The sequence below is a fragment of the Aspergillus tubingensis genome, assembly GCF_013340325.1.
Source record: "Aspergillus tubingensis WU-2223L DNA, scaffold_8, whole genome shotgun sequence".
NCBI classification, from domain to species: domain Eukaryota; kingdom Fungi; phylum Ascomycota; class Eurotiomycetes; order Eurotiales; family Aspergillaceae; genus Aspergillus; species Aspergillus tubingensis.
In genome coordinates, this window is record NW_023336282.1 from 1,410,705 (window position 1) to 1,428,471 (window position 17,767).

General features: G+C 51.9%; 5 protein-coding genes across 5 annotated transcripts; 3 read left to right on the forward strand and 2 right to left on the reverse strand.

The window, feature by feature from the left end:
* Positions 1–356: 356 nt before the first annotated feature.
* AtWU_06823 (cytochrome P450 family protein) lies at positions 357–797 on the reverse strand (the record flags this gene model as incomplete). Its single annotated transcript, XM_035501932.1, has 3 exons — positions 357–459; positions 515–658; positions 709–797. 3 exons carry the CDS (start codon positions 795–797, stop codon positions 357–359), a joined length of 336 nt encoding a protein of 111 aa, XP_035357825.1.
* A 2,219-nt stretch (positions 798–3,016) lies between these two features.
* Positions 3,017–6,257, forward strand: AtWU_06824 (putative NRPS-like enzyme; the record flags this gene model as incomplete). Its single annotated transcript, XM_035501933.1, has 3 exons — positions 3,017–4,032; positions 4,081–5,083; positions 5,133–6,257. The coding sequence occupies 3 exons, from the start codon at positions 3,017–3,019 to the stop codon at positions 6,255–6,257; spliced, it is 3,144 nt and encodes a 1,047-aa protein (XP_035357826.1).
* A 1,132-nt stretch (positions 6,258–7,389) lies between these two features.
* Positions 7,390–8,984, forward strand: AtWU_06825 (FKBP-type peptidyl-prolyl cis-trans isomerase; the record flags this gene model as incomplete). The annotated part of the gene is made up of 4 exons (XM_035501934.1): positions 7,390–7,479; positions 7,543–7,992; positions 8,049–8,721; positions 8,779–8,984. 4 exons carry the CDS (start codon positions 7,390–7,392, stop codon positions 8,982–8,984), a joined length of 1,419 nt encoding a protein of 472 aa, XP_035357827.1.
* Positions 8,985–9,561: 577 nt separating this feature from the next.
* On the forward strand, positions 9,562–12,622 carry AtWU_06826 (serine/threonine-protein kinase; the record flags this gene model as incomplete). The annotated part of the gene is made up of 4 exons (XM_035501935.1): positions 9,562–9,790; positions 9,845–11,727; positions 11,780–11,842; positions 11,894–12,622. The coding sequence occupies 4 exons, from the start codon at positions 9,562–9,564 to the stop codon at positions 12,620–12,622; spliced, it is 2,904 nt and encodes a 967-aa protein (XP_035357828.1).
* A 1,141-nt stretch (positions 12,623–13,763) lies between these two features.
* On the reverse strand, positions 13,764–17,273 carry AtWU_06827 (transcription factor TFIID complex 145 kDa subunit; the record flags this gene model as incomplete). The annotated part of the gene is made up of 3 exons (XM_035501936.1): positions 13,764–14,031; positions 14,117–14,173; positions 14,227–17,273. 3 exons carry the CDS (start codon positions 17,271–17,273, stop codon positions 13,764–13,766), a joined length of 3,372 nt encoding a protein of 1,123 aa, XP_035357829.1.
* Positions 17,274–17,767: the final 494 nt, after the last annotated feature.

The window sequence follows — 17,767 nt, forward strand, 5'->3', positions numbered from 1 at the left end:
ACTGAAGTTGTAGTTCTGGAGTGAACACTGCCGAAGACAGCTGGTCTATATACTGGCTTGGACCGAGAGTTCGGCCGAAGTTATGGCACCATCAAAGAACGAGTCTCGAATCACTGCCATCCTTTGTAAGACAAATTTACTTCATTTGATGATTAATAAAGCATCTACAAGGAAGATTCGGTCGAATATCGGAGATAAAATCACTACATAGTAGCAGTTTTCTGCTTAAAGGTCAACACTACTGGACATGCAACGGTGATTGGCGTATCGTAGACATCAACTTTCTCAACAATTCAAGCTAAATCACAATCGAAGATACCCTGTGCACTGCAGCAAGTTTAATAGCCGGGCATCAACTAGAGATCAGCATTGTCTCTAACGTCAATGCAGAACAGCTCCGTCTCAGCATAGATAGTCTCAGGGTCTCCACAAGCACTAGCCCAAAGGCGGTAGTTGCAACTGGAAATGATAATTAACACTATGTCTACTTTTTAGTATATCAGGCATAACATACTTAAGAGGGACATCCATCGGGCCGGGTGGAGGAATAGTAACCTCATCTCGGCCCATGACGGCGTAGCGCAGGACCAGCTCGGTCACTGGAGGATAGTCAACGCGGTTGGTGAGGTAGATGCAGAAGGTCTTGTTCTCCTCTCCACTGCTTCAGTCAGCAATTGTAAGGAAATAGTTCTGAGGGCAAAAGCTCACGAGACGTGGGACCATTTGACCGTCAAGGGCTCCTTGAGGTCCCAAGTAGTCTGGGCTGGTTCACCGCCACCTGGCTTTTCCCAAAGCATGTTGATAGATTGAGAATGATAAACGAAAAATGTGAAATATGTTGAGTTCGGACACAGGTCAGAACGATGGCATGGTATTGAGAGTAGAAATGGCCAAGAGGAATTGCTCAATTATATACCCGCGGGTGTGCACAATGCCTTCGACAGAGGCAGGGATCCAGAAGTGCTTTGACCGAAGGTGACGACGATATATGACTACAATTGCAGTCAGTATAGTTATTCAACTGTTGGTCTGTTAAACAGTGAGGTAAAACATGATGTAGATGTCCATCAGAGGCTGCCTAGGCGAGCGGAGATGCGCAACAAGGTGTAGATGCTGCCTGAGAGATGCCGATACGAGCATTTCACGGCATCCTATGGTTGCAACTTGCGTTACAGAGGCCCAAGCAATGCCCATGGCGCTCTCCTTCCAGTACATGAATAGATGAGATGTCGAACCAGGACGTACGTTCTATGGGAGGGCGTCTGCAAGATGCATATTAGGTCCATCCAGAAGCTCATCGCCGCTTACACAATTTGCTGGAGGATAAAGCGTTCGGCTATCTAAGCTTCAGATATAAAACCTTTTGCTTCCCAGAGCTCGTTCCAGCAAGGATCTATATGCTTAATATGGATCTGATTACCCCACTGTGTAACAATGGATGCAAAGGGTTCCTTGTCAATCTGATGAGCTCTCCTCCAGTTTCGGAATGTGTGAACGCAACACATGAATAATTTCTGTGTCACAGTACATCGGCGAATAACCTGCACATCTCTCAGTATGCCCGAGACTCCCACACTCGCCACTATAGAATCATAGTACGTGAAGATCTGAGTCCTCGCGGCTCGTAGTTCGAGGAATCCGCTTATTTTGCAGCCGGTCGCTACCAAACCTTCGAGAACTCCGACCAGAGATAGAACCCCAGACATGTTAACAGCTCCGATAGTCTGGGAGTGAGAGAAAATTCATTGGAGGGGTGATACCTCGAGGCTAAACAAGGGCTTTGATTCACTTCGCGACATCTTCCATACCATACGCTTTTCTATACGTTAAGAAATTCCTGTTCTAGGCCTTCCACCATCTTTCATGTTTTCCTTCTACCCAATTCCTATAAAGCCTTCTGTGTCAATCAATGGCCTGTATCTGTATTGCTAACATGCCAAAGACTTCATGTTACTTTCTGCGCACCATAGCAGTTAACACCATGCTAAATTTGAAGTCGTCATTGATGACCACCAGTGTGGTCTTCCCATGCGGTTAAAAGCTCTCAGTTGCCTTTCTTACCTAGCATCTTCTCGCAAGAATATGGCCGATTCCACTTGCTTTCATATTTACTAACACTCACCAAGAGAGCTGGTAGAGAATGCGGTCTTCTGAACTGCTATTGTCACTGAAAAGATGCCAGAAGCCTTTCGCAACAATAGCACAGAATTGAGAAATTGATTCCAGCCCCGATGAGATATGCTAACGTCAGAAAAAGATAACATGAGAGTGCCTGCGCCATTCCGAGCCTGACAGAACTTTTCCGTGAAATTTTCTTGCACGTGGTTAGTATATAGCGGATATCACCTCCACATATCCTGCCAGGGCAGGACATGCATCCGTAACCAGTGGGATAGTGGCAAATGACCCCCGGAGAGGAATCCGCAGTGGATCTTCATGATCGGCTCACACCCCGCATTCGCCTTGGAAACGTTCTTACTTCTATGCAATTTTGTCCACTCGGAAACTTCTCCTTTTTTGCCTCATCTGTCCCCATCTTGATATTCCATATGTCTCTCACAGTTTCAGGACTACTCGGTATTCATTGCTCGGAAAAGTTGTTTTGTAGCTCAAGTATGCAATCGTGCAAACCCTACCGGGAAAACAAACTGAAGTCACTCGAGTTGTGACCATGGTCCTGAAAGTTGAGAACAGCAATATGCCATCTTATCACACTCTAACTACCCCGTGTATTAGTATAAATAACATTCAAATCTCTATATACTGCTGCGTTCGATGAGTGAGTGTACTGTCTCCGGCAATGTTCGCGCGGAAGCAGTGGTCGGATAAATATCCGAACAGCGCTAGCATTTCCGAGCCCTCCATCACGGCATCGGACATCGTCTTCATTGAACAATAGAGTATCTGGGACTTATTTAATTACTGACATTTCTTCAATGATCGATCTAAGTTGCTCAAGGTTGAATCTGCTTACTAAATATCTTGTCTATGTAACAACAAAAACCCAAAACTCAAGATGCTCTCTACAATCGCACCACAACCACCCACACTACAGGAGCCTCTGTCTAAAGGCGATGTCACTTTGCCTTTGGAATCCCAAGAGCCTTCGACAATTGACGAACTTGTTCGCCAGCGTGCATCACTCGGAGCCGCACAACCCATCATCTCCTATCCGAGCACCGGCATCGAATATGTGGACTATCCACTGCAGCAACTGGATGTCTTCGCATTTCGTGTCTCCAAGGTGCTATCAGATCGAATTCCGCCTCGGAAATCATCAGCTGAAACTCCCAAAGTCATCGCTCTACTGGGACCATCTGACCTCAACTACCTGGTGATGCTGCTTTCCCTGGCTAAGCTGAGTCACAGTGGACTGCTCCTATCAACCAGAATATCCGTGGACGCATACGTCTCGCTACTGGAGAAGACCGGGTCGAGACATATTTTCATTCACAGCTCATTCCGAGACACCGCTGCAGATATCAAGAAGCGGGTACCTGAGCTTGTCATTGATGAGATTCCGACTGAGGAAAACTATCATTATCCCATTACAGAGGATGTTGACACGAACCTGGTCCCGCACCTTGACCCGAAAATCGAGTCCAAGCATATCGCATGGATTATTCATTCCAGTGGCTCGACTGGACTTCCGAAGCCTATTTTCCACACCCAATCTGCTGCACTGAAGAATTACTCGGGACATATGAACATGTCCGGGTTCGTTACTTTGCCGCTGTACCACAACCATGGAATTAGCTGTCTCTTCCGGACAATTCACGCTAAGAAACAGCTGCATCTCTATAATGCCAATCTTCCATTGACCAGGCAGTATCTGCTCGAGATTATGGGATCGAATGAATTTGAAATATTCTACGGTGTCCCTTATGCGCTGAAGTTGTTGGCTGAGACACAGGAGGGAATCTCCGCTTTGGCTAAGCTTAAGGCCGTCATGTTCGGAGGGTCGGCATGCCCAGACTCTCTGGGCAACTTGCTGGTCGAAAATGGTGTTCATCTCATCAGTCACTATGGATCGTGAGTGCTTCTCAAACGCATTGGAATATTTGACTAACACACATGCAGAACTGAGACCGGTCAGCTCATGATGTCCACCAGGCCTCGCGAAGACAAGGGATGGGACTGGCTCCGCCCCTCTGACTATGTCAAGAAATTCTTGAGATTTGAAGAGCGCTTTCCGGGAGTATTCGAGCTAGTATGTCTAGATGGCTGGCCCTCTAAGGTCATGACCAACCGACCTGATGGCTCGTACGCCACCAAGGACCTGTTTGTCAAGCATCCCACCATGGAGGCATACAAGTACTATGCTCGTCTGGACGATACAATCATCCTATATAATGGAGAAAAGGTCAACCCACTTGACCTGGAAGGACGAGTCCGGCAGCGCAGCACTGTTGCCGAAGCCATTGCGTTCGGAGCAGGCAAAGCTCAGATTGGACTGGCTGTCGTCCGTGCACCTGGCACCGAGTCACTTTCTGATGAGGCGGTCATTGACAGTATTTGGCCAGCTGTTGAGAAGGCTCATGAGGCGCTACCTGCGTTCGGACAGCTCTCGAAGAACATGGTCCGAGTGTTGCCTGCAGACACTCCCTACCCTCGGACTGACAAGGGCACCATCATCCGTCAAGCCTTCTACAAGAACTTCCAGCCTCTGATTGAAGAGGTTTATGCCGCTGTGGACGCCATGACTGGCACGCTAGTTCTGTCTGAGTCTGAACTGAGGGACTTCCTTAAGAAGCAAATTCTGCAAATTCTGCCCCTCAAGGACACCAGCCTGTTGACAGATGACGCCGATTTCTTCTCACTGGGCATGGACTCCCTACAAGCCAGCCAACTACGCACTGTGCTGGTCCAGAACTTGGACACCAAGGGCCAAAAACTTGGGCTCAACATTGCCTTCGAGCAGCCCACTATTGCCGTGCTCGCCCGTTTCCTGGCCGCTGTACAGTCCGGAGAAGCCCTTCCAGATTCTCAGCCGATCCCTGAACAGATGCGTGCACTCATCTCGCAATTCAGCCACTTTGAACCCCACGTTCCACATCCCAATGACCTTTCCGGTCGTTATGTCGTAAGTCACCTTCACCATCCTAACCCGCCCACCCTCCTAACAACCACAGGTCCTCACCGGCGCCACCGGCTCCCTCGGCAGCCACGTTGCACATCAACTCGCGCAGAACCCCTCTGTGAACAAAGTCTACTGCCTTATCCGCGCCTCCTCTCCCATCGAAGCCTACAAGCGCCTCCACGACGCTCTTCACGCACGCCACCTCTACAACCCCCTCTCATCTTCCTCCAAAGCCAAGCTCATCGCCCTCCCCGCCCCAGCACTATCGAACCCAACTCTCTCCCTCCCGGAAGAAACTTACAACACTCTCCTCACCGAAACCACTGACATCATCCACTGTGCCTGGCCCGTCAACTTCAACCTCCAACTCAGCAGTCTAGCACACGACACTCTCCCCACCTTACACAACCTCCTCACTCTAGCCCTAAAAGCCCAGCGCCCCGAACCCGCCACCTTCAACTTCTGCTCCTCCGTCAGCAGCGTCGTCAACAGCACCGTCTCCCCCATCCCGGAATCCCTCCCGGACTCCCTCACCGCCGCGCAGTCCATGGGCTATGCGCAGTCCAAGCTCATCGCAGAACACATCTGCGCCAACGCCACGCCCTACCTCGATGCCCGTGTGCTTCGTATCGGGCAGATCATCGGTGACACTAAGCACGGGGTGTGGAATGCCACGGAGGCGATTCCGCTGATGCTGAGGGCTGCAGTTACGGTGGGGGCGTTGCCGAAATTGGATGAGAGGATGCGGTGGGTGCCGGTTGATGTTGTTGCTGGGGCAGTGATGGATATTACGCTTCACCAAGGGGAAAGAGAGGGGAGGAAGAAGGGGGTGGATGATGTGGAGGTGTATAATATTCTGAACCCGTACAGCTTCCATTGGACAGAGGATCTACTTCCTGCTTTGAGGGCTGCCGGGTTGAAGTTTGAGGATGTGGAGTTCGGGGAGTGGATTCGGCGGGTCAGGGATGTGGCGGATCCGGAGAGGAATCCGCCGGTCAAGTTGGTCGGGTTCTGGGAGGGGAAGTATGGGAGTCAGAAGCCGTTTAGGGGGTTGGAGTTTGTGACGGACAAGGCGAGGGAGAGGGCGGAGGGGTTGAGGGGGTTGAGTGTGGATGGGTTGGAGGAGGGGTTGGTGGGCAGGATGGTGGAGTGGTTTAGGGAGGTTGCGTGGGTTTGAGGTAGTAGTATGATATATGGTATCAGTCAGTGGTAAATGTGCTTTTCAGTTGGATTTGCTGGAATTGCCTGTTTTGTGATGATCATGTTATGGATATGTGACTCAAGTGCGAAGTAGATGCAAGATCTAGACTATTTACTTGGTAGTAGGATCGGACATCAGTGAATGCACAGTATGCTGGTTAGGGTTGAATTTTATTTGCACAGTCACTTCGGATTATCGTATGCTTTCATTGCTACAGTTCCTTGCTGCTCAGATACTGCGTGGAGTAGACTATGCCAATAATATTAGTCAAAATATTATCACGGTAGTAATCCCATGATCCGCCACGGGCTGGTGCTGGCGTAGATATATATAAAGACTAGGGGTGGACCTAGTAGGTTATATATAGTCGACTAGTCTTTGAACTCAAGGTTCGATCACTATACGTCCAGTACAAGATGTTCCCACAATATACCAATTTGATAGACACTGAATGATCTCATCTTATTTCGAGAAGAGATAGAGAGCCATGTTCTCATACACAGTATGCATGTACGCGTGATAGGAATAACTAGGAGTGCCATATGACCGCAACCCCGGCATGGAGCGGTCACCACTGGCAATATTTGACTGCGAGTAAAAGAGGCATTGGATTGAGTGGATCAGCAGTGTGCATGAACCAATGGGGTCTGGCACACGTTCTTGTGGTGATCGATCGATTATTTCAAGTGACTGGAATGTTCTTATCCCAAACAGGAAATCAGCTCATCATGTGATGTAGAAAGCGGTGAGCCTCTACCACGTGACGTGGCAGGATCCACAGCGGTGAGCCGCGGCAGATCCGCCTTCTTGATGTCTCTGATTGGCTGCGGGAAAAAGTCAGTAGCAGAAAAAAAATAAGAGCAGCGGGAAACGGTTGCCATCGAAGCGGCGGGAGGTCTGCCAGCATCAAAACTTTTCCCTTCTTCCTCTTCTTCCTCTCCCCTTCACTTGCTTTTCCTCGTCCTTAACACGCTTTTCCGGGTAGACGATCTTTCTTTCTTTCCCTTGCATCATTTCTTGACCATCCATTCTTTGGTCTGATTTTTCTTCCTCTTCTTTTTTCTTTACTATTATTATCTTGTTCGCATCTGTATAATCTCTTGTCAAGATGTCCGGTGTTACGCCCGTTGCTGTCTACGCCCTGCGCGTCCCCGCCAATGGCGCTCTGATCCCCGCCGTTCCGGAGTTCTCTGCCATGGTCAGTAGCCAAATTTGCAGCCATTGAGCCCATTGTATCCCCGTTTCTAACCGTTTGCGACAGTTCCGTGTCAGCATGGCTGCCATTGACCCCGATGAGGCTCCCGAGTACGAGGACGGTTTCGACTCCAACAAGCGCCCCCGTGCTACCCTGAAGCTCGTGCGCGCTCCCCCTGGTCTCGACCTCGAGGGCGAGGACGATGATGACGAGGACTGGGAGGATGACGAGGATGAGGATTCCGAGGACGACGAGGAGGTCAACGGTGGTCCCAGCGACAAGGAGAAGGCTCGCAAGCTCAAGCTGGCTGCCGCTCGCAAGGAGCTCGAGGATGCCATGGATGAGGATGATGACGAGGATGAGGACGACGAGGAGGGCGAGTTCGACCTCAAGGCCGCCATCTCCAAGCTGATCAAGGGCAAGGCCCCCGCCAACGATGACGAGGAGTCTGATGCCGAGTCCGATGAGGGTCTTGAGCTTGACGAGACTGTCATCTGTACCCTGGACCCCGAGAAGGTATGCGAAACTTCAGAATCTTCTAATGCGAGTATGCGCGCTAACCCCCCATGTAGAACTGCCAGCAGCCTCTCGACATCGTTGTCAACGAGGAGGAGCCCGTCTTCTTCAAGGTTACCGGTACCCACACCATCTACCTGACCGGTAACTATGTCATGCCCACCGACGACCACCACCATGACCATGATGACGAGGAGTCCGATGAGGAGGACTACGACCTTTCTCCCGATGAGGATGAGCTCGACATGGAGGACCTGATCGGCGAGGATGACGAGAGCGATGACCTCGATGACCTGGAGAACCCCCGTATCACCGAGGTCGACAGCGAGGAGGAGGAAGCCCCCAAGCTCGTTGAGTCCAAGCAGACCAAGGGTAAGGGCAAGCGCGCTGCTGAGCCCGAAGAGGCCAAGCCTGAGCCCGCCCTCAGCAAGAAGCAGCAGAAGAAGCTGAAGAAGAACAACGGCGAGGCCGCCCCCGTTGAGGAGAAGAAGGAAGCCAAGGAGGGCAAGGAGGCCAAGAAGGTCCAGTTCGCCAAGAACCTTGAGCAGGGCCCGACTGGCTCCACCCAGCAGAAGCCTGCCGAGAAGTCCACCGGCACCCTGGGTGTCAAGGAGGTCAAGGGCGTCAAGATCGACGACAAGAAGCTGGGTCAGGGTGTCGCCGCCAAGGCTGGTAACACCGTTGCCATGCGCTACATCGGCAAGCTCGAGGACGGCAAGGTCTTCGATGGTAAGTCACAAGTCCTATAATAAGAGCAGAAAGTTCTGGTGCTAACTGTTTGTGTAGCCAACAAGAAGGGCAAGCCTTTCACCTTCAAGCTCGGCAAGGGCGAGGTCATCAAGGGTTGGGACATCGGTGTCGCCGGCATGGCTGTCGGTGGTGAGCGCCGCATCAGCATCCCCCCTCACCTCGCCTACGGCAAGCGTGCTCTTCCCGGCATCCCCGCCAACTCCAAGCTGATCTTCGACGTCAAGCTTCTCGAGATCAAATAGATCTGAGTTCCCCTACTAACATCTAGCTGTCTCTGTCTGTTACTCCATTTGGGTTTGCTTCACCGGTGTTTGGGGGTTTGTTCAATCTGACATCAGTCCTGTGATATCCGACTTGTTTTTCTCTTGCACAGCCTTCCGATGCATATTGGCAGGGATGAGGATATTGCAAGCCATCCAACTATCTTTGTCTAATAAAAAGTGTTTGGTTTGATTCATTTGGTGCCGTTCTTGCTATCGTAGTGGATCTGTAGATGTTCATGTAGACGTTACTCTGTTCCTGCCCTAAATGTGCGTTGTCTTCGTCCCGTTGTGCCTGCCGTGGATGAAGCCCTCTGTACCACACCCTGCCTTGTAATACCTTTCACTATCACTCTCATCTGTCCATAAAGATGTTAGACTGACACATGCAGCATCTGACTCCAACATTGCTCTCTGGGGAATTACCATTACCGCAAATATCCCCAATCTTTTCCATTCATACCACTCTCTTTCGCTAAGATACTATATCAACCCTCTTCAGGAAGCGCATGATTTATTCACTGGCCTGACACACTCAGTCCATGGATCGTACATCGTGATGATCGTCCATCTCACGCCCGACACCATCCCTTCCACTCCCCGTGGCAGCCCAGCACACCCAGACCTCACCATGGAGGCCACTGTGGAACTCTCCGGCAGCGCCTCAACCATCTCAGCCGATGCGGAGTATCAGGTAGCCCAACACAAAAGCAACGGAATCCGGGATCGCATCAAGCAACGGAGCTCTAGAATCCTCTCTTTATTGGGGCTTCGAGGCCCCAGCGGTGGTAGGGCTGTGGATTTTGGTGAAACAAACATCTGAAGGCTGACGTGGGACATAGTATTGAAAACAGTGACCACGCGTGAAACTACTGCCCCGCAGAAACCTTCGAGCGAGAGCAACCCATCACAGTCTTTTCATTCTCTTCCAGCTGACATCCGAGCCCCATCTAGCAGCACCGCCATGGAGGAAGAGGAAGGCCGTGAGGGCCTGCTGACTTGCATCACCCACAGCTGCACGACTCCATTGCCTGAGACATTTATGACATCTGCCACTCCGAGGGAGGCAGTCTATCCAGAACAATCAGGCGATACAGCAAGAGCACGGAAGTCGGAGATGCCTGAGCTACAGAGCGGTTCAGTAGCCGCGGTCAAACGAAGCAAGTCAACGCCCGCTGTTCTGACTAGTATGGTGTCTACAAAACTGTCCACGACATTCGGTAATCCCACTGTCATTCGTCGCTCGCATCTTCGTTCGCCGCTTAACATAATGCCAGTGCATTATCCAGCTTCCTCACCAGGTCCAAGCAGACTGGAGGAGAGCCCCAATGACAGCTCGAGTCCGTCGACATCTCCCATAAGCAGTGTGTCTCCGTTGGGTACACAGTCCACTCCTCCCACTTCTGAGGACCCATCACGGGGTTCGAAACAGGCCCTTGGCGGTCCAGCCAAAGCTTTACCACATTCTTCTCCTTCAGCCCATTCGGTGGAAGAAGCTTTGAGCTCGACCGAAGTTTCAGGGACGTCGCCGTCGATTGTTACAGTCGAAGCTGCTGCCAATGCCAAGGTTTTCTTCGAGACCTACTTTAACAATGTCTTCTGCGGGACAGACCCTCGTTCACAGCGTCGCCAGGAGCTGGAACAATACATGTATGGACTGCCACTGAGCCCCGAAGAACGAGCACGCATCTGGGACAACTGGATTACCCAGGAGCGCCACTACCTCCGCCAATGCCGCGTCCTCAAGAGTCGGTCGCATGGCGGCGGTAGCCATGATACGACTGTGTCTCTCGCTGGGTTTGAGGTTATCAAAGTGCTTGGACGGGGTAGCTTTGGGGTCGTGCGCCTCGTGAAGGAAGAGAAAACAGAGGACACAAACCATGACGGCGACTCGGAAGACAAGCTCTTGCGCTGGAGAAATGAAGGTACAAAGTCTCGAGCATATGGGCTTGATTCCCTTCGGTCTGCAAATGATGGAACCAAGAGCAGCCGACGCAGAATCATGACTGCCGTGAAGAAGGATGTCTTCGCGATGAAGGTTATTCGTAAGTCGGCGATGATCCGTAACAGCCAGGAAGGTCACTTGCGAGCCGAAAGAGACTTCCTGGTGGCGTCGGCCAAATCTCGCTGGATTGTACCCTTGATAGCTAGCTTCCAGGATCAGAACCACCTTTACCTCATCATGGACTACATGGTGGGTGGGGATTTCCTCGGCTTGCTGATGCGTCGAAACATGTTGCCCGAAACAGTTGCCCGATGGTACATTGCGGAGATGATTCTCTGCATTGAAGAGGCTCATCGACTGTGCTGGATCCACCGCGATGTCAAGCCAGACAACTTTCTGATCTCGGCCTCGGGCCACTTGAAGATATCGGACTTTGGTCTGGCCTTTGACGGGCATTGGGCACACGATCAGGTCTACTACAATGACCACCGCCACACCCTCCTCAAGCGGCTCGGGATCCGGGTAGACGGTGATGACCTTGACCAGACCGAGGCGAAAAAGATGGCGGAGTCCTCCAGTGGGCTGGATCCGGGACCGGTTGATGACTCCGGATGGACCCCCCCTACTGCTGGTCTCCTAGGATGGCGCGATCGCACACAGAAACGGCGGTTAGCTGGAAGCATCGTAGGGACCAACCAGTACATGGCCCCCGAGGTGGTTCGTGGAGAGCTGTACGACGGGCGATGTGACTGGTGGAGTATTGGCATCATCCTATACGAGGTAAGACATACCCTGTCGCTAAGGAGGCTGCAGACGTTGACATCGGCACCAGTGCCTGTATGGCTTTACTCCCTTTGCTTCGGATGATCGCCAGAAGACGAAGTTAAAAATCCATGTAAGCACCCCTTCGCTGGTGTGCAGGTGAGGGATGACTGAGTGCTCGAAGCATCATCTCCAAACCCTACATTTCCCAAATCGACCATCCGATAAGCTCGTCTCTGCTGAAGCAATCGACTTGATAAACAATCTCCTGCAGGAGAAAGAACATCGCTTGTCCTCCAACAAGTATCGCGTGAATGACTCCGTCACCTTTCGCCTGGCAGCCAAGCATCCCCTTTACAGTATGGACCCTCGCAATAAAAACTATCGCGGGTTCTATGTATACCCCAATGACGCAACAGACATCAAGAGCCATCCATTTTTTTGCTGTATCAACTGGAATGAAATCCACCAGTCAATGCCTCCGTTCATCCCCAAGGTCAAAGGTTGGGAAGATACCCGGTACTTCGATGACGCAGGATATGAGCATGGTCACGATGAGGCCTCTGCAGCCTCAGACGCAGAGCATGCCGAGCCCTCCAGCGAGGCAGACGAGCGAGACGAGCGCCACCAAAATAGGGGAGACCCACCCCAATATCAGGATATTGACAGCCTGCTGAGTCCCGTCGCAAGCAAGCCGCCTCAGAAAAACCGCCGCAAGGGAAGGGACAAGAAGCGACCTCGGGACAAGTTGCTGCGAGACCGCAAACTACGCATGACGGTCTTGGAGATGCGCAAGAGGGGAGCATTCTTGGGATATACCTATCGCCGACCCCATGCCGTTGCGATGGCATTGGCCCCAGACCGCGGGCGAGGACTACTGGCACGAGGCCATCTGTCGGAGTTGTACGGTTAGAGAGCTGCTGTCTTGCTCTGATATTCATTCACCACCTTGTCATAAACCACGAAGTATTCTTCGAAACGTATTCTTGCCTCTCATTTGTTACTTTGGCCTAAATGTCCTATCCATACGGAACACACTTGTCTGGCTATGACGTACTATTGACTATCTTGCATGACAGCTGCACATGTTATCTTTCACTGCAATGTCCAGTGCCAACGAAAATTTTTATCAAGGAAAAGGAAAGGTATCTTCCATTTTTCATAACTCAGACATCATAGAACACATCCAACCAACCATCCCCGTCGCCTTGAAACTCCAGGTGTAAGTGTCAGTCTGACAAAAGCGACCCTCAATAACCCACCCAATGCAATATTGCAAGGCGAATAAAGTAAGCAAAGTATGAACTTGAAAAAAGCTGTATTCTAGCACCCACATGTATCGAAGTGTCGCTTTACCTTGAATGGCAAGAATTAGGTATACTAGCGAAAACAGACGCAGGTTCGAGTCGGTATGTAGGCATGTTGGAGTCGAGAAAAAGGTAGGGTATCACGAGAGAGGCAGGGAGGGAGAGTAAGATATGAATTAGCGGCACGAGAGGTTGTCTTTCTGCGTACGTGTACGGCGACGGCCGGAGAGGGAGAAGAAGGGGAGGGAGAGAGAAGATTGAAATAGGTATATCGTGGAGGAAGGAGGCGGAATGGTGTATGTTGTGAAAGAATCACAACGCGGGTGGAGCACCCATCGCGAAGGCGGAATCGGTGACGCGGTCTTCGGGTTTCATGGTACCGTTGAGAAGAGGGCAAAGTCTGTAGGCGAGAAGAAATAGGTGGATATTGGTTAGCGCGCTGCTTGTTTGTGTATTTTCCCTTTTGTTTCTGTTGCTGTTGTGCATGGTTTGTGATTTTGTTTGCGCTTTTGTGTCAAATGCATGTGTTGCAAGAAAAGATCAATCCTTGCAGTGTGGGGTGGGAGGAACTGCTGGTAAGTTGGCAGAAGGGGGCATGCTAGATGGGGGAAGTGTAGGGTAGGGTAAAGGGGATAGTCCTCTGTCTCTTGGGCCATAGTAGTCGGCGGGACCTCGACCTGGGCTGAGAAGGGCTAGCACCAGGAAATTATGAAGCCGAACCTGACAGTACGGGATCCCTGGAAAGGATTACGGGTTCTTGGTAAAGAAGGGGAGGTCGAAATCTGAGGGGTTGTTTGGAAATCCAAAGGAGGGGCCTGATTTATGGCATACGCACTTTTTATTTGTCTTGATGTGGCCGACTTGGCCGCAGTTAGCACACTTCCGTTGTGTACCGGCGGATTTGCCGCCATCGGCCGGTGAGTCGCCTGCGGATGCGCGGGCTGCGCCCTTTTGCTTCTCGCGAGCGAAGCGTCGTTCTTTGTTGCGGTTGAGACGGCTGAGTTCGGCTTCCAGACTGTGGGGGATTAGATTGTGAGTTGGTCTTTGGAGGGGATAGGGGGTGGGGGAGGTTGTTAGTGTTTGGTGTTCTCTGAACGTACAGCTTCTTGTTACGAGCGTCGATCTCCTTGTCGCCCGTTGGCTGAAGGGACTCAAGTCTAAGAAGGTCGGTTAGTCTGATAGATGTTAGAGGTCGATGGGGTGTGCTTACTTGGTGGTCAGTGCCTCCACCCGATGCCGATGCTGGATGTAGTGGCGAATAACCCGGGGATCCCAGATCGTTTGTTCTTTCTGATAGAGCTGGCCCTTTTCGTCTCTGAGCGTCCGCATAATGCGCAAAACCTTGCCCTTTTGGTCGGCGGGCATACTCATCCTGCTGAACTGACTCATCGTCTCGTCGTCACGGCGGAAAGGAGCAGGAGTGGGAGCCTCTGATCTTGGGGTCGGCTTGCCGAACTCCTCCTCTTCCTCGCGGTCAATGTCGCTTTCCTCGTCCGAATGTTCGACTGTTGAAGACAGACTGGCCTTTTGGGAATCCCAGATGCGTCGGATGGACGTTTCATATGACTTCTGCTGCCGGGCAACATTGTAGCTGTGGCCTCCGAGCTCCTTGAGCCGCTGGGCATCGAGTTTATCTTCCACACTCTCGCCAACCGCCTTGAAGCCGCCCTTCATTGAAGTCTTGATGAAACTGAAGCCTTCGCCGCGCCCCGTAGGATCACCTTCACCGTGTAGCTTGAGCATTGCTTTGCCCTGCGATGCTAGGAGGAAATTGCGGGTTGCCTTCCAAGGTGCCATCTGTTGCTCGAAGCTCTCCCCTTCCTCGTCGCCATCTCTGTCTTCGTCTTCCCGTTCCTTCTTCTCGCCTTCATTGCCGGTTTTCTCAGCATCATTGCCAAAACCAGTATCGTGCAGATGTTGCTGACCGACCTGCATGGATTCAAGCAGACAAACGTCCTCGGGCTGGACCCATGACCGAATCACGTCCTGCTCTGGCACAGGTTCCATCGGCACCCAGTACTTGGAGTCTTTGTCGTGCTGGAGGAAATCCTTGACTTTTTGTCGATTTTGCATATCGCTAGTTCCTGGGATGTGCGCGGTGACATCGCTGATAGAGAGCCGAAGGTCTGGGCTCTTTTTCAACAGGCGGTATACCAGCATCTTCATCCGGTTCTTGGCCACCGTTGTGACCTTTCGTGAATGGGGTCCAGGAATGTCTACCGACGGGAACTGTTGACCGGCAACATAGAGGTTCTCGATGTTACGGATGTAATAATCGCTGCCACCAGAGCCAGTACTGCTACGCACGATCAAGAAGTCGGTCTTCTTCGCTTCGTGCACGAACAATGGGGCACGATACATAGAATTCGAGATGGCCGGCGTCACCTCGCCAGGATCCACGTGTCCGAAGATGGAGAAGGGGCTTTTATCCTGGGGGAGGAGAACTGCGGTTTCGCCAATTTCGGCCTTGGGGCGAGTGGGGTCTTCCATGCTCTTTCTCCGATAGTAATTGATAATCCGATTTGACATACCGAAATTCGACAGCACGAGTGGAACCTCTTCGGAGTATTCCACCAGTAGAACGTTGGAGTTGTCAGCCAAAGAGAGCGACTTTGTAGAATCGTAAAGTTGCTTGACGTCCTTGCCCTTTTGGTGCTTTCGTTTAATATGAGCCGGGTTTTTGAACCAACAGGTCTGTCCAGGCCGGAAAGAGAGAGCAGGGCGATGGTAAGAACGCGCTTCGGCCTTGGACAGCTCGGTCTTGTAGTAAGGCCATTGCAGACGCAGAGCAGGCATACTGTGCTCCAAGGTAACGTTACCCAGGGTACTGCGAACCTTGTTCTGATGGTTTTGTTTCAGCATATCGTATGCCTGGTCGTTCGAAATGTTGTAACGTGAGGTCAGACGTTTGGTGACACTGGCATCCAGCTCGTCCCGCTTGAGAGCACCCAGCGCCTTTGGCTTCTGCGCAGCAGCCTCCGCTCCTCGCTCGTCAAGGAGAATATGAGGATCGTTCATGTCGACTGTGACCTTTTGAGCAATGCGGGAAGTGGCTTGTTGCGGGTCGTCAATCACCGGTACATCAATATGGGACAAGGCGACGATTTCAAGCGGATCTCTTCCAATTTTCCGTTTCTTCGCGGGGCGGGTGGTTTCTAGAAGCCAGTCGTCTTCCATATCAACATCGGCCTCTTTAACCTCCGCCTCCTCAACGTCCATGATGGAGAAGTCATCCCTCACATCCCAGTCCGCGCAGACAACACGAAGGTCATGATGAGTTATACCCCCAGGGAGCACTTCCTCCGTATCTGTGTCCTGATCAAACTCTTCCTTGATCTCCTGTTCCTCCTCCTGGGCCGCCTCCAAGACGGGGACCACGCCGGAATGCTCCGACTCCAGCGAACGTTTGAGCGACTGGCCTCCAGACTTGAACGATCGCTCTTGGTCATGGGCCAATTCGATATTCACCTTGTTAGGGATGACCGGCTTCGGGGGCTTCAGAGGCTGCTTTCCAACAAAGAAGGCCTTCTTGTGGGGAATCAGCTCAAGGAAACGCGGAAGAGCATTCTTATCGAACATTGGGAACAGCGACTGCAACAGCTCCTCGACATTCTCTGGCGGCGCAGGCACGTTTTCCGGGCCATAAGACGACATAGCAAACAGAGCCTGTTGGAGCTTCCAGGCGCGAAGAGAAGCCGGGTCCATATCCTCCGCTGTTGGACTCAACGCCTCATCTTCCTGCATAGGTTCGTCCTCGTCTTCGTCCATCGGCACGGGTTCGGGCTGCGCGGGCGCGGATTCGACAGGCTCCGGAGCCTCTGCTGGCTTCTCACTCTCTCCTTCCTCCTCGAAGAACAAATCTCGTGTTGCGTCGGCATGTTCTGCTGGGGGAGAAGAAGGGCCATCTCCGAATAGGTCGTCCAGTTCATCGCGCGGTGGTTGTTGATTTTCGTCCTCCTGGCCACCGAAGAGATCATCCTCCTCCGCTTCAAACAAGCCTTTATCTGCGTCGTCTTCTTGTTCCCCGAGTCCATTTTCGGCGGGCGGTCCGGTTCGCTCTTCTTCTTCGGGTAGCTCGTCGTCATCGAAATCTTCGTAGTCCACCGCGTCGTCTGCCTTTTCGCCGGGTTCCAAGTCGCGGGAGAGGAAATCAAACGACATGTCGCCTTCCCCGAAGGGACCGTTCATCTGTCGCATCACATTCTCGAAGGCGGTATCCTCCGCGTCGGGCGCGGGGGGCTCTGTTGCGTGAGGCATTATGTTGAAATCTGAGATGGAAGATGGTGAGGTGAGAGATAGCTGGGAAAGAGAGTAGATATCAGCGCCCGGGAGACAAGGTGGTGAAGACGCGGGGCATCGAGTGGTGAATGTGAGGTGAGATAGAAAGGGCGCGCTTGCGAGATGGCATCGAGACGACCCTGTCTACCAGAGACCTGGACGGGTTAAAGGCGATGAAAAGGATAGCTCGATGAGCCCAACCTCGACTGGCCGAGACCCGGACAAGCAATAATACCGTCTCTCCTTCGCTCCCGTCGGAGATTCCGGCTGGCTGCTAAGACCAGTCACGCAACACTCCGGCTGTTTTGAGAACGGTTCGTGTCACGAGGGGCACTAGCTGGATTCGGTTAGTGCGATCAGCGGTTCGAGACAGCTCCTCAACATCAATGATTCTCGCCCTCTACTTCCCTCAATCTGGAGTTCTGCTACTACGCACAATTCTGTCAGTAAGCAGAACTTGGATCAAAGTCTCT